Genomic DNA, 13,477 nt, shown 5'->3' with positions numbered 1-13,477 from the left:
GCCCCATCTGTAGATTTAGGTTTAGATAGACAGACTTGCTGCCGACGAGGGGCAAGCTGCGCCTAGGCGTGGTCAGGCTCCTGTGCCACATCCACCTTTTCAGGAAAAGGCAGACTCCGACGATGAGATATCTCCCACACAGTTCGTGGTGTGCAGGCGTTGAGCCCATGGAGGTTTTTATGTGGCCATTTTTGGTTTTTGATTTTAGTTTAGTTAGTTAATATTGTTTTTGATAGTTTAATTAGGTTGTATAGGTTTTTCATAGTTAGTTTAATTAGTTAATATAGTTTAATATTGTTTGTCTGTTCCTGTCAGTCTATAAAAATGGATACCTCTCATGATTGGCGGCAAACGTATTTTGGTGGCCATGGGCCAACCGTCTCATGTACGATACGGTAGGAATACGGGTTTCCGAATTTACCGATGAACGGCCATTTTTGTTGTAACAAGGATCGACATTTTGTTTTCTAACAAATTGCTCATTGCTTTCTGTTCGAATTGCTTCGCAGCACATTTTCTGCTTACACTGCTCGACTGTTAATATTGTTGTCTGAACGTGAAAGGACAAGGCTGCAGGGCCGCGAGGCTAATAAGTAGTCAGCGCCAGGAAGGAATGCCCGGCTCCCTCCCGAATGTAGCCTTGAAGTAGAGCCGCAGGGCATTTAATCATTTCACAGCTGCCAGCCAGTCTCGTTATATGGTAGAATATGTTAGAATAAAGCGGCAAAAGGCCTGAATTATGCTCTTCTTATGGCCCCCCTTTACTGAGCCCTGTAGAGCGTGTCGGCTCCCAGGACACGAATAGCACCTCATAGATAGCAAGGTCTGGAATGTGACTCTCCCCCGTATGTAGCTCGCTTCCAAGAACAGAAGCACTGTGTTCTGTTCAACAACAAAAAGATGCCTCCGCACTTGCAAAATTGCATATTGTTACTAGAATAGATATTTGAAGGTGTCATAATTGTCGAAAGTGTCCATCATCCATGTTGAACATGTCATAGCTGATTGTATGATATGCATTTTGTATATATGTAACTGATGTACATAATTCGCTCTCTTGCATCCCTCGAGGTCTAGAGATACACATCGCGGGGCGTGAGACTGAGTTGGCCAACTGAGACTATTTGCTTTCCAATAAACGCTAGCTTTGGGAATACAACCCTCATGTCTGGCGTATCTTTCGTGTGTGGTGATTTGCCTTGTTTCCACAACGCGAGGGACCCCTAAGGGCCCCTTTCAAGATGGTGCCCGAATAGGGACCCTCCCCCCCTTGTTCCATCGTGTACTTTGTAATTGAGTAAAGGTGGAGAACAGCGAGGATTGTACGATTGAGCCGGGATCAAGAGGTGTTCGGGGCGCCCTGTAGAAGTGATGTACATAATTCGCTCTCTTGCATCCCTCGAGGTCTAGAGATACACATCGCGGGGCGTGAGACCGAGTTGGCCAACTGAGACTATTTGCTTTCCAATAAACGCTAGCTTTGGGAATACAACCCTCATCTCTGGTGTATCTTTCGTGTGTGGTGATTTGCCTTGTTTCCACAACGCGAGGGACCCCTAAGGGCCCCTTTCAAGATGGTGCCCGAATAGGGACCCTCCCCCCCTTGTTCCATCGTGTACTTTGTAATTGAGTAAAGGCGGAGAACGGCGAGGATGGTACGATTGAGCCGGGATCAAGAAGTGTTCGGGGCGCCCTGTAGAAGTGATGAGAGAGATTCCTTTGCAGATCTGCACACATCTGATCCCTGATCGACGTATCCGGCAAGAGAACAAGGAGGCGAGGGTCCCGAAACGAGGCAGAAGCCAAGAAATGCAGACACAACATCATTGGTTGCGTCAGTGTACGGACGATTTGTGTCCTGGAGGACAATTTGATTTATCAGGTGAGTCATTCCCCGATTCGAAGTAACCCTGATATTGGTTGAGAGTTGACTTTGCAAAATCAAACACCCAGGGTAAGGTTGATTAACCAAGGGGAGGTTGAAAACATGCCTGGGGTATTGTCCACTCTAGCGGGACTTTTCCGCTGCGGAAGACAATCTTTGGAAGATGGCCAAAGTGCACCACCTGGGGGAACGCCGGCGTATGCAAAATATGGTGTGGGAGCGATAATATTCTGTGAGACTTGGCATAGGCAAACCAGAAAGCAACAGGACCATCAGTGGCCGATAAATGGGAGTTTTGAGATAGCGAGAATAGACACCTGGAAAGGGTGTTGATAAGGAAGCAAGCGCGTCCCGCAGAATTTGATACTATTAAGGACTGGAGAAGGGAAGCAATGCTCCGATTTAGAAGTAGAGCGAAGCATGCACGCAGGCATAAATCGAGAAATGAAGTAGCGGAAGAAAAGGAAGAGGAGGAGTGGACGGAGTGTCTAAGGAGGTCAGATAGACGCGACCAAGTGAACATAGAAAAAATATACCCACAATGGGAATTGCACATAGCAGATGAATTGATAGAAAACATATTGATCCATACAAAACCAAGCCCAAGGTCAGAGGCGAACACAAACACCCAGTAACCATTGCGCAAGCCCCTCCCATAGTCCAAACTCTCCCTCCCATAACTCAAGCCCTTCCCGTAACTCAAACCCTCCAAACCCTCCCACAGCCACAGACTGCACACGTAGCACCTCCCAGTAGCCAGCAAGGCCCACAGCAGACACTTCCCATTCCTGTTGTCCCATCCGCACCTCCCGCCCTGGCTACAGACTCGGGACCGTCCGTCCCTCCCGGGGTTGAAGTTGAAACTGTGGGGGCGAGAGGCGGGACTGAACAAGGTGGATGCACAAGGGTAACTCGCAGCGCGATCAGCAAGGAAAGGAAGGTGGAATTGCAGCAACAGACAGAAATGTACATAGACGGGAATGACGGGACGTCAGCATTGGCCCCGATGTATGGTCTCCGAAGAAATAACGAAAGACAGGTAGTGTTGGAATGTATGGGTGAATATTTGGTGGGGAAATTGAAACAGTTAATTGGGAGATTACCGCCACAGCGATTGTTAGATTTGAATGCATTAGCACGCTGTAGAGAAAAAGATGACAAACTAAGGGAACATGTATATGGACTTTTTGAGCTTAAAGATGAATTGGATAGTGATTATGCTGAAATGTTTACTGCACCTGGGTATAGGAGTAAGGATATCAGGAGAGATAGGAAGGAAGCGGTAGAACCATATATACAACGACGACATTCAATGCCGTCAGTACAGAGGTGCGACAAATTGAAGGTATGTATACGAGAGGTGTTAAAATGGATGTCGAATCCCAGTATCCCCACAATGGACATCCATGAGATATTTGATGAATATTCCATGCCTATGAAAAGGAAAGCATTGCAGTCGATGGCTGAACATTTAATAGATAAGGATATAAAGAACGACAAGGCTAGCCCTCCCGAAATAATAGCAGTATATAGAAGAGTATTTGAGCGAGGTACAGGAGAAACAGCCCTATCGCTTGATCTGGGAATATTGTTACACATGAGAGAAGGGGGAGGGACAGTGAGTGGGGCATTTCCTATGAGAGAGGTCCCACCTACCTTTTTGCCCAAAGTAGAGATTCCCGCAGCAGGCACCGTAGCGGCGCAGGTAACGCCAGCCCATTATACAGCCCAATATGTGCATGTCCACTTTTGCAGACAGGAGGTGAACAACATAAAACGGACGATTCCCGATATAAGAAAGAACCCTGCAGGGTTTTACAAAGAAGTACAGTCCTGCTTGCAATCATCTGTGCTTACCATGGGTGATATAGATTTGATATTCCCAGTTATCCTGCCAGCAGACATATGGAAGCAGATAAAAAAGGTGGATGACGCAGCGGCTTTTGGCACCACATGGGCGGATTTGGTAACAGAGGACAGGAATAAAGTGGTTGGGCGGACACCGGGAGCACACATGACAGAATTACCAGCACGCATAATACGGAAATTAAAAGAAATAGTTCCAGAAAAAAGAATCCAGTGGGACAAATTGACTGTATGTATGCAGGGCAAGGATGAGATAGCAACAGACTATTTTAACAGGTTCGAGGAAGTATTTATAGACTTCAGTGGGCAGGATGTGAGCTCAGAAGCGGGGAGAAGGTTATTTGTTGCTAAATATGTGAGGGGGTTAATACTTCCAATTCAAAATATGATATTGACGCCAGAAAGTGCATGGCAAGCAAAAATGCTGGGCGAGGTATTACACATGGCCCAGTATTATGAGAACAGGGTGAACGTGGAGAAAGAGAAAGAGGTGAAGGATAGGGTAGATTTGAATACAAGGTGCTACTGCAGCAAGTGAGCGGACACAATAAAGGGAGAGGGAACGCACAGGGAAGGAGTAATTCGAATAATATGCATGGGGGGTCAGTGGGACAAAATCAGTGTGCGTACTGCAAGGAGGAAGGACACTGGCGAGCAAAATGTCCACATCTGCAGAATAGAAATAGATTTGGCCAGAGAAGACAGCACAAAGGGCACCAAGAATCGAATGGCCCGAATAGAAATAGTATTCTGCACCATAATAATGAAGGTAATCAAAACCAAGCTCAACACCAATGTGCTCCTAACCAGAATCAGGGCCAGAAAAACCAACAGAACAGTGATCAGGGTGGAGGAAACAGAGGGAGAAATGGGAATATTTTTGATACACAGCCAAACACGTATTACAGTAATAGCAGCGACTACACATCGGACGATGTGTTAATTCCCCAATTGGACAGCCCACGGCAGGGGTCGGAACCAGTGTCTATTCCCGTGAATCAGAAAGGACCCTATGTAGAAATGAGATTCGGGAATGAGGAGCACCGCTTCCTTGTAGATACAGGAGCGCAAAAGTGTTCAATAGACCATCACTTGGTTCCGGAGATACCACTGTCAGGGCAAAATAATGCTTCTGTAGGGTTCGCAGGTACACCGGTCATTAACCCCGTGTCCCAACCATTCACTGAGCATTGTCCATTTCTCCTGACAGAGAATTGTGGTGAGAACCTGTTGGGATTAAATTTGTTGAAAAAATTAGGTGCAGTTATACATTGCACGGCAGACGGGGTGTTCCTGACGATTTGGCCACAAGAGACCCCTGTGTCAGAATTTATGTCTGAAGCGTTACCAGGAGAGTTAAGTAAAGTGCCAACCTGTATATGGGCGATGCATGATAACGATGTAGGATGCTTGAAAATAGAGCCAGTAAAGATCATTTTGAAAGAAGGTGTTACAATGCTGCAAATTCCTCAGTACAAAATTTCAGCTGATGGTGAGAAAGGATTGAAGAGTATTGTTAAAAATTTGGTGAAATTACGGGTGATTGAAGAAATTACAGGCAGTACATGCAACAGCCCGATTCTTCCAGTTTATAAGAAGTGAGGTAATGAAGTACCATACCGTTTCATAATTGATTTACGCGCGCTGAACAAGGTAGTAGATCCCCAATTTCCTTTGGTCCCAGATGTAACTACAATATTGACAATGATAACTGCCTCTGCGGAATACTTTAGTGTAATTGATTTAAAAAATGCTTTCTTTAGCATTCCGGTGGACAAGGACAGTAGATATTTGTTCGCGTTCACATTAGGAGGACGATCATTTACATTCACGCGCATTCCACAAGGATACACGGAAAGTCTGAGTATTTACAGTAGAGCATTAAAAGAGCAGCTAGACATGCTAGAATTACCAGTGGGCTGCGTACTCTTGCAATACATAGACAAACTGTTGTTAGCTGCTGACACAGAGGAGATTTGCAAAGAAAGCACTGTATTAATATTGTCACAGCTAGCGGCACATGGCCATAAAGCTAGTTTGAAGAAATTCCAATATAATCGAAAGGAGGTGGCTTATTTGGGCTACCTACTTTCGAAAGAAGGGAGAAGGCTAACGCCAGAGTGCAGAGAAAGTATTTCTTGTATGCCTATTCCAAAGACACAGAAAGGAGTCAGAGCTATAATAGGCATGGCTTTGTATTGCCGACAATGGATCGGTAATTTTGCGTTGATTGCAAAGCCAATGGTGAACTTGACTAAGAAGGATGTGGTTATGCCTTTACAGTGGGATGAGGAATGTCAGAGAGCATTTGATCAATTGAAAACTGCATTGTGTTCTGCTCCAGTTTTAGGCACACCGAATTATGAGAAGGTTTTTAGACTGTTTGTGTGCAAGAGTGAAGGATGTGCATTGGCGGTTTTGACACAGGAACAAAGTGGAAGAAATAGGCTGTGCGGCTATTTTTCTTCTGCGCTGGACCCTGTAGCGCGCGCACTACCACGATGTTTGCGATCTGTCACAGCGGCTGCTGTGTCAGTGAAACAAACGAAGGAATGGTATTGGGGCATACTTCAATTCTGATGGTGCCACATGCCATAGAAGTTCTATTAAATAGGACACAGACGCAACACCTCACCTCTGCTAGACTGCCAAGATATGAGATAATCCTATTCGCGCCCCATATCCAAATTATGAGGTGTAGCGCTTTGAATCCTGCAGAATTAATGCCATTACCCATAGAAGAAATTGGTGACAACGATTCACCCCCCCATGATTGTTTAATGGTTACTGAAGAAAAAACGAAGGGGAGGGTTGATTTGACACACACCCCACAGATGGAGAGTTATTTTGTGATGGCTCTTGTTTCAAATTACCTGATGGCACGTCAACTGCCGCCTACGCTATCACAACCCTAGAGAGCATTGTAGAAAGCAAAATAATCCCCTATAACTCGGCACAAGCCGCAGAAATAATAGCACTGACCAGAGCCTGTGAGATTTCTGAAAATTTGAATGTGAATGTATATACTGATAGTATGTTTTTGGGGTGGTTCATAACTTTGGTTGACTCTGGGCAGAGAGGGGTTTCTTGACATCACATGGGCCCAGAATTCAACATGGCCCTTTGATTGTACGATTGCTGTCTGCACTTATGTTTCCAAAGCGCTTAGCAATAGTGAAATGCGAGGCACATAAAAAAGTAACATGTAAAGTGGGAGAGACAAAATTGCGAAACAAACTGCCACTGATTTTAGTAATAAAATGATGACAGTCCAGACTGGGAAGTACCCTGTATGATAGAAGATTGAATTGCCACTGTCAAAGAAATGTAGGCCGAAGCCACAGCCGATGAAATACAAGGGTGGGCTGAGGGCGCTGCTGAGTTAGATCTGGATGGTTGTTGGGGGGACAAGAAAACTAAAAACTGGATGTTGCCAAATTCCTATGTAAATGTGATGGTCACAATGGCCCACAGCCCTACCCACATCTGTGCACCTATCCACAGTATGGCAGAATCTAAACATAAAGAAGAATGCAGAGAGGTTGGTGCAGAACTGTATCACGTGTTTACAACACAATGTAGGAAAGGGGACAGTGACTCTGGTAGGCAGTTTTGGCCCGCCCTCTATGCCTTTTGAAGTAATCCATTTTGATTTCATAGAGATGGAGAGATGCCAAAGAGATGCCAAAACTTGAAGTATGCCTTAGTGGTGATCTGTGCATTCAGCAAATGGGTGGAGGCGTATCCCTTAAAAGACTGCACAGCGATGAGTACGGCAAAAGTAATGCTTAAAGAATATTTTTCCCGTTTTGGCCTGCCCTGTGTCCTATGGTCAGATAATGGTCCACATTTTGGGCCTCATCACGACTTTGGCGGTAACCCTTAAATCCGGCGGTAGTGCTATTACCGCCGGATTTAAGGGTCCGCCAAAGCAGGACTTCGGCGGATTTCTCCCCAGCTCTGAGCTGGGGGGAAATCCGCCGAAAATTTGCGCTGTTACCGACGGCGGGAAATCCGCCGGCGGTATTAGCGCGAAATTTCCCCATTGAGCCCAATGGGGAATGGGCTCAATGGGGAATGGGGATTGGCATTACCGCCGAACTCTTGATCCGGCGCTATTAGCGCCGGGGAGTTCGGCGGTAGGGCTAATACAGCCCGTGCTAATAGCATTACCATTACCGCCCAAGTCGTGATGAGGCCCTTTGTGGGCACAGTGGTGTGACAGATATGAGCGGTCTTCAGATTGATGAGAGATTCCAGAGTTCAAGGCATCCGAGTTCGGCCGGTCTTGTGGAGAGGCACAACGGAAGTCAAAAATAAGCAAGATATGTGCAGGAAGCAGGTTGAGTTGGGTGGATGCATTACCAATAGCACTATTATGCATGCATACGTCTGTACAGGCTAAACCTGGGCTCTCCCCGTACAAAATCGTAATGGGGAGGCTGGCAAATTTTTGGTGCGCACCTCAGCGAAAACAACTTAGCGATTTAGAACATCTTGTGCTTAGTACTTATTGTGGCCTTTTAATGCAGAAATTGCGTTTGATTCATCAGCAGGTGCAGGAGGCTCTACCAGTGGGATACACCGGTCCGGGGCACGCGCTGGATCCAGGCGACTGGGTGCTGCTAAACATTTTTGAAAGAAAGTCATCGTTAGCACCCAGGTGGCGCGGCCCCTATCAAGTACTCTTGGCAACGCAGACGGTAATACGGGTGGATGGACGGAAGTCATGGATCCATGCCACCCATGCCAAAAAGATCCCAACTTCACTGAAAGACTTGCCTGACCTAGACGACCAGACAGAGACAACAGCCCCAGGAACGAAAGAAACTGCTGCCAGTAAACTGCCACCAAACCTGCCTGAGCAAGAAGTGAAACTTGAAACAAAGCCTGAAAAGATTGCCAAAAAGGGGAAAGGGCAAAACGGGCCCCAACGTTGTCCAGCAGAACCTACATCACTGTTGGCCGACACAAAATTTGCATCACCAAGTCTGGCAGACCATAAACGTGTACCCCTCTGGGCCCACCAGCTCTTGTAATCGCCCCAGAGCCAAAGACAGAATCTGCATCATTGCTGCAGCGCTCATCACCATCCGGCATTGCGCCGCAGGCTGACATTGAGCCTGATTCTGGAAGTGCACCGGCACTGTTTACGGATCACAGAATACCAGGAGTGAGGCGGTATAATTTGCGGCCTCAAAAGACAAAGTGTTCCACAGATCTTTGGTGTTTTTTGCCTCTGGTTCCACTCACGGACAGAGAAGGAATCAGAGGTGTAGAGGAGAGAAGCATGAGAATTGTGCAAATCGGACAATTCAAGACTCGCGGCTCCTCGGTGCGATCATAAAAAGTACATGTGTCAGGAACCAGAGCGGACAAGCTGGGCGCACATGGTACTAAGGCAATAGATAACTGATCAGAAGTCCTCTGAGCAGTATGAGGAAGGACAAGTGATCTTGCCTAAAACCGAATAAGCAATCCAGGCTATAAAGGGCTGGCAGACTGAACTGTGACAATTCCGGTGAACTGTTCTGACATTTGGACAAGTGCAACGAAGAGAGATATCCACAACAAACTTTTTCAGAAAGAAGAAGGACGATGTGAAACATGTTGAGACCGGTTTCAGCCTCCTCCTGCACTGCTGCTGAGAAAGAAATAGCTATAGAGACTGTAAACTCAGGGAAAACGCATGGTAAAAAAAATTGTATGCTGATTTTGACACTAGTGATGTGCTTCATGAGTGTGGTGGTACCAATAACGATAGCCGTTGTGTTATGGAATGTGGAGTCAATACACCCATTAGAAATATTCTTACCAATAGTGAATAGATCCACTACTGAAAGCCCGGTTCATGTGATCACTGGTACCTTGTCCCCAATGGAAAAGAGACATAAAGAAGGGTATGGGAACAATACGTTATTATTAATCATGAATATGACCCATGCAATTCTAAAGAAGAAGAATTGCTGGATATGTGCACATTTACCGCAGCATGCTGGAAAAGGGATAGGCTGGTATGTACAACTGTTACCATTGAGTTCTGCATGTAGTGCATCCTTGAGTGCATTGTTTTATGGGAAGTGGGACAGATGCAGTACGGGTCAATTAGATAGGACAAACATGAATGAATTCGAGGAAATAATTATGAGACCTATGGGTTGTTCCATATTCCATAAAGCACGAGTAATCGTCCCATATCGCACGCCCAAAAGTACACGAAAAATAACAAGACAAAATAGGCAGGATAGATTGTCCCCGCCAGTCAAAACATTTGTGATGACGTTTCGCTTGAGGGAAGAAGGGAACAAAGATACAGTGCCCCTTCTTATACAGTGAATTACAACCCGAGAACTGTCCCTTTCTGTCTAAAGAAAAAAGGCTCCTATTCAGTAGGAATATTTACCGGATGCATGAATACAGCAGTTCTAAAATATAGTAGATAGAACCAGTATATTTAGGTGACCCTGTCTATTTCATATGTGGAGAAAATGCATATCCTTGGTTGCCCAGAAACTGGGGAGGTACATGTTACCTAGGTCTACTGTTTCCGGGAGTGTTCCTCTTAGAAACAGCAGACGTGGCCAGGCGATCCAGATCTAGGACCCAAAGGAGCAGCGAAGGCGAATTGATAGCAATGGATGTAGAAAAATCTTTCATACCATTCTTGTCCCAGATAGTAAACTCCTATATCATAAGGCACTGTCCAGAATACTAAAAAATATGATAAACACAACGACAGATATACTATTCAACATGCTGTTGGAAGAAAAAGGAATTAGGTTAATGACGCTGCAAAACAGAATGGCGCTTGATATAATCTTAGTTGATCGTGGGGAGTTTGCAAAATTGTGAGATCAGCATGCTGTGTTTTCGTAGATGACTACTCCCCTACAATTTTTAAAGCAATAAAGAAATTGCATGTCCTAAGCTCCGAACTCCCTACTGGAGAAGGGGGCTGGGGAATAGGGTCCTGGTTTTGGGGAATACTGCGTTCTTGGGGATGGAAGTTGATCTTGATATTAGTAGTGGTGTTTGGAATATTCATAACGTGCTGTTGTTGCATACAATGCCTACTGTTAGTTTGCACTGAGGTAACTGAGGGATCTACGAAGGGATGTATGCATATGATAACAAAAAGAAAACAAACTTATGGCCGGGGTGACAGAGACACAAATGAAATGAAAACAGTCAAAGAATTAATGGCTATAGATATTAATGAAGACGATGATGCTTATAGTAGCATGTAAAACTCATACATCAGTGCTTTAGAGTTATCGTCATCAGAGGAGGACACAATAAATGAATGAGACGTTTGACATACGGCCAAAGGAGGGTTCCTTCAATTCCAGCTGGGCTCTTCAAGCTTGTGTTGTGTATGTGTTTGCAGCTTGGGGTCCTGACTCACATAGGCCATTTCTGCTTCCCTCATCCATGGGCTCGCTAGGATGGTTCGGTGTAACAAAAATGTACACAAGGGCTTTAGACTTTCGTCATAACTGTGGCCTGTCTGCTGCTGTACTACTTGCGTTAACACCCCTAGTGGGGATTGGTTGCGTTTTATCCACGCCATGTCTGTAATCAATTTGGATGAGCACGTGATTGATGTCTCCATTAATTGATGTGGATTGTGATGTATGTTCTTTTCTTGCCTGTATATGTTCTTGATGCACTTCATGCTGTAGACAGTAGCCTGCACCCTTTGCCTGTCAAAGTCACACTGATGGTGGGAGGAGTTTGGATGTAGGTCTGTAACCTGGCCCAGTGACAACCAGCATGAAGACACACACAGAGGGAACTTTCCCGCATTATTGATATCTTTTATGCCCTTTCTGCAGGAAAATGAGCCTCCACACTACCTTTGCCAGCAGACACAGGGACGATTAATCCTGAAATCTGGCCACGTTCGGTGGTGCAGACGTGCGCATGTGTGCGCAAGCAAAAGCACAGGGCTTGTTCTCAGACGTCCGACAGAAGCAGACGTGTTTCCAGGAGCTCCAAGCAAGGTGAGCAGCACAAGGGGCCACACCGCAGACAACCTTCCACCAGGCCACTTGCACATGCATGCTAAGTAGCACCAGTGCTGGGGAGCTTTGCCAGGCATTGTTGGAGAAGCACACAGTACAGCTAACATACGTTGGGGCCAAATGCCAAGTAGCTTTACAAGATGTCAGGGGCACACGCAGGGGCCATCTAACATATCATCGAGTCCCCTGCTTCTCCATTGAAGCACAGTTATTAGCGCAGTAGCGTTCCAGGAACTGATACAGTGCACAGGGACACCCAGCGAGGCACAGACTCCCGTGCAGTGCATATCATTTGCATGTGCAAATTGGCACGTGCACTAAATATTGAAATCCACAGCTGCCAGAATACGACTTGTACTGAAGTTGCACCTCGCTATGCACGTCTAGCAGCTCACCCAGGGACCATTGTATCATGTGTGATTATTGACACACTGGTCTTCCGATTCCCACGCGCCACGTGCGCCTGCCTTACTTCATTGACAGTGTATGAACCATCACGGGGGCAAGCTAACGTATGGGTACAAAGCAGCAGACAAGAGTGTTTGTTTGTGGAGAAGTCACTTACTTTGGGGCATGAATGGTGTTGTGTGTGTGTGTTGTAAACACACACATATTAGTAACTCACGCTCTCTTTGCAGCATTGAACTGCTCCTGTTACCAGACCTGAGAGTGCGCAGGCAGGAGGCCAGCACTCACCCCAGAGATAAGTCTCTCTTTGGCTTGCATTTGACTCATTTGGTACAATGTGCATGATGAACATGTTTTCTCTGATTGAGTATGTGTTATTGTCAATAGTTGTTTTTTGTATTTTGCCTACTTTCCCTTGTCAATCCTACTCCCCTCGCCTGCCCCTCTTTCCAGTTATCCTGAACACCAATGCCTTTCCGAACAACATATCCCTGACCCTCCTTCCCCGCTGGGGTCTCAGAGGCCTGAGTAAATTTGACCTTGCAGTCACCCAGACCACGGAGGGGGTGGTTGGTTTGTGGCACTCCTGCGCCTGGACACCGGAGCTCTGACACTAACCATGAGTTGTTGCATCATCATTGTATATTATGTACAGAACATGGTACCCATCCTGTTGGAGCATTGTTGAACTGTGCGACCTTGGTTGTTCGATCATTGTGCTTGGACATGTGCTTGGACATTTTCTGCTACTTCAAGTCATCTACTGGTGACTCTTACAGGGTTTTTTGGTGCCTACAGGCTTTTTCCCTGGTTTGTGGGTTTGGCTCCTTGGAGTTCTCTGCGATTTGTTTTTTTTGCCAGTCAAGGTGGCCTCTGAGGGGGCTGGACCCTATTTACACGCAAGGTGGAACATGGAGACCAAGGGGTAGGGTAATCATGTAGCCAGGTAGAAGGAAGAAGGCTGCATACCCCAGACACAGTTGTTCAGAAGGTCATGATGATGTGCAAATGAGGGAGGGCCTTTTGGTGATGGACAGTTGGCTTGGGCTACAGTGTTTTGGGCATTGTGGGGTACTATGTACATGATGTGTTCTGCTGGTCAATGCCTGTTCCTGTGTTGTCTTTACTTTTCAGCTGTCAAGGAATTGGTGTGGTTTGACATGCTGGGGTATACACATGGGCAATGTTCACATGTGATGTGTACAGGACACTGAGGGTCACTTGATTTCACATGCATATATTGAGTGAATGTCCCTACTGACACACACAGTTGCACAATGATCCACCACACGTA

General features: G+C 46.0%; 1 protein-coding gene across 1 annotated transcript in view; it reads right to left on the bottom strand.

Moving 5' to 3' along the window:
• LOC138510689 (vomeronasal type-2 receptor 26-like) overlaps positions 1 to 8,851 on the bottom strand; it is a 338,579-nt gene extending 329,728 nt beyond the window's left edge. Inside the window, exon 1 of the mRNA XM_069626464.1 lies at positions 8,706 to 8,851. Within this exon, the coding sequence (XP_069482565.1) occupies positions 8,706 to 8,851 (146 nt within the window). The remainder of the gene's footprint in view (positions 1 to 8,705) is intronic.
• Positions 8,852 to 13,477: the final 4,626 nt, after the last annotated feature.

This window comes from Ambystoma mexicanum, chromosome 6p (assembly GCF_040938575.1).
Source record: "Ambystoma mexicanum isolate Mex_15411 chromosome 6p, UKY_AmexF1_1, whole genome shotgun sequence".
NCBI lineage: Eukaryota > Metazoa > Chordata > Amphibia > Caudata > Ambystomatidae > Ambystoma > Ambystoma mexicanum.
The sequence above is the reverse complement of the archived record's forward strand: the minus strand, read 5'-3'. Positions and strand labels throughout refer to the sequence as shown.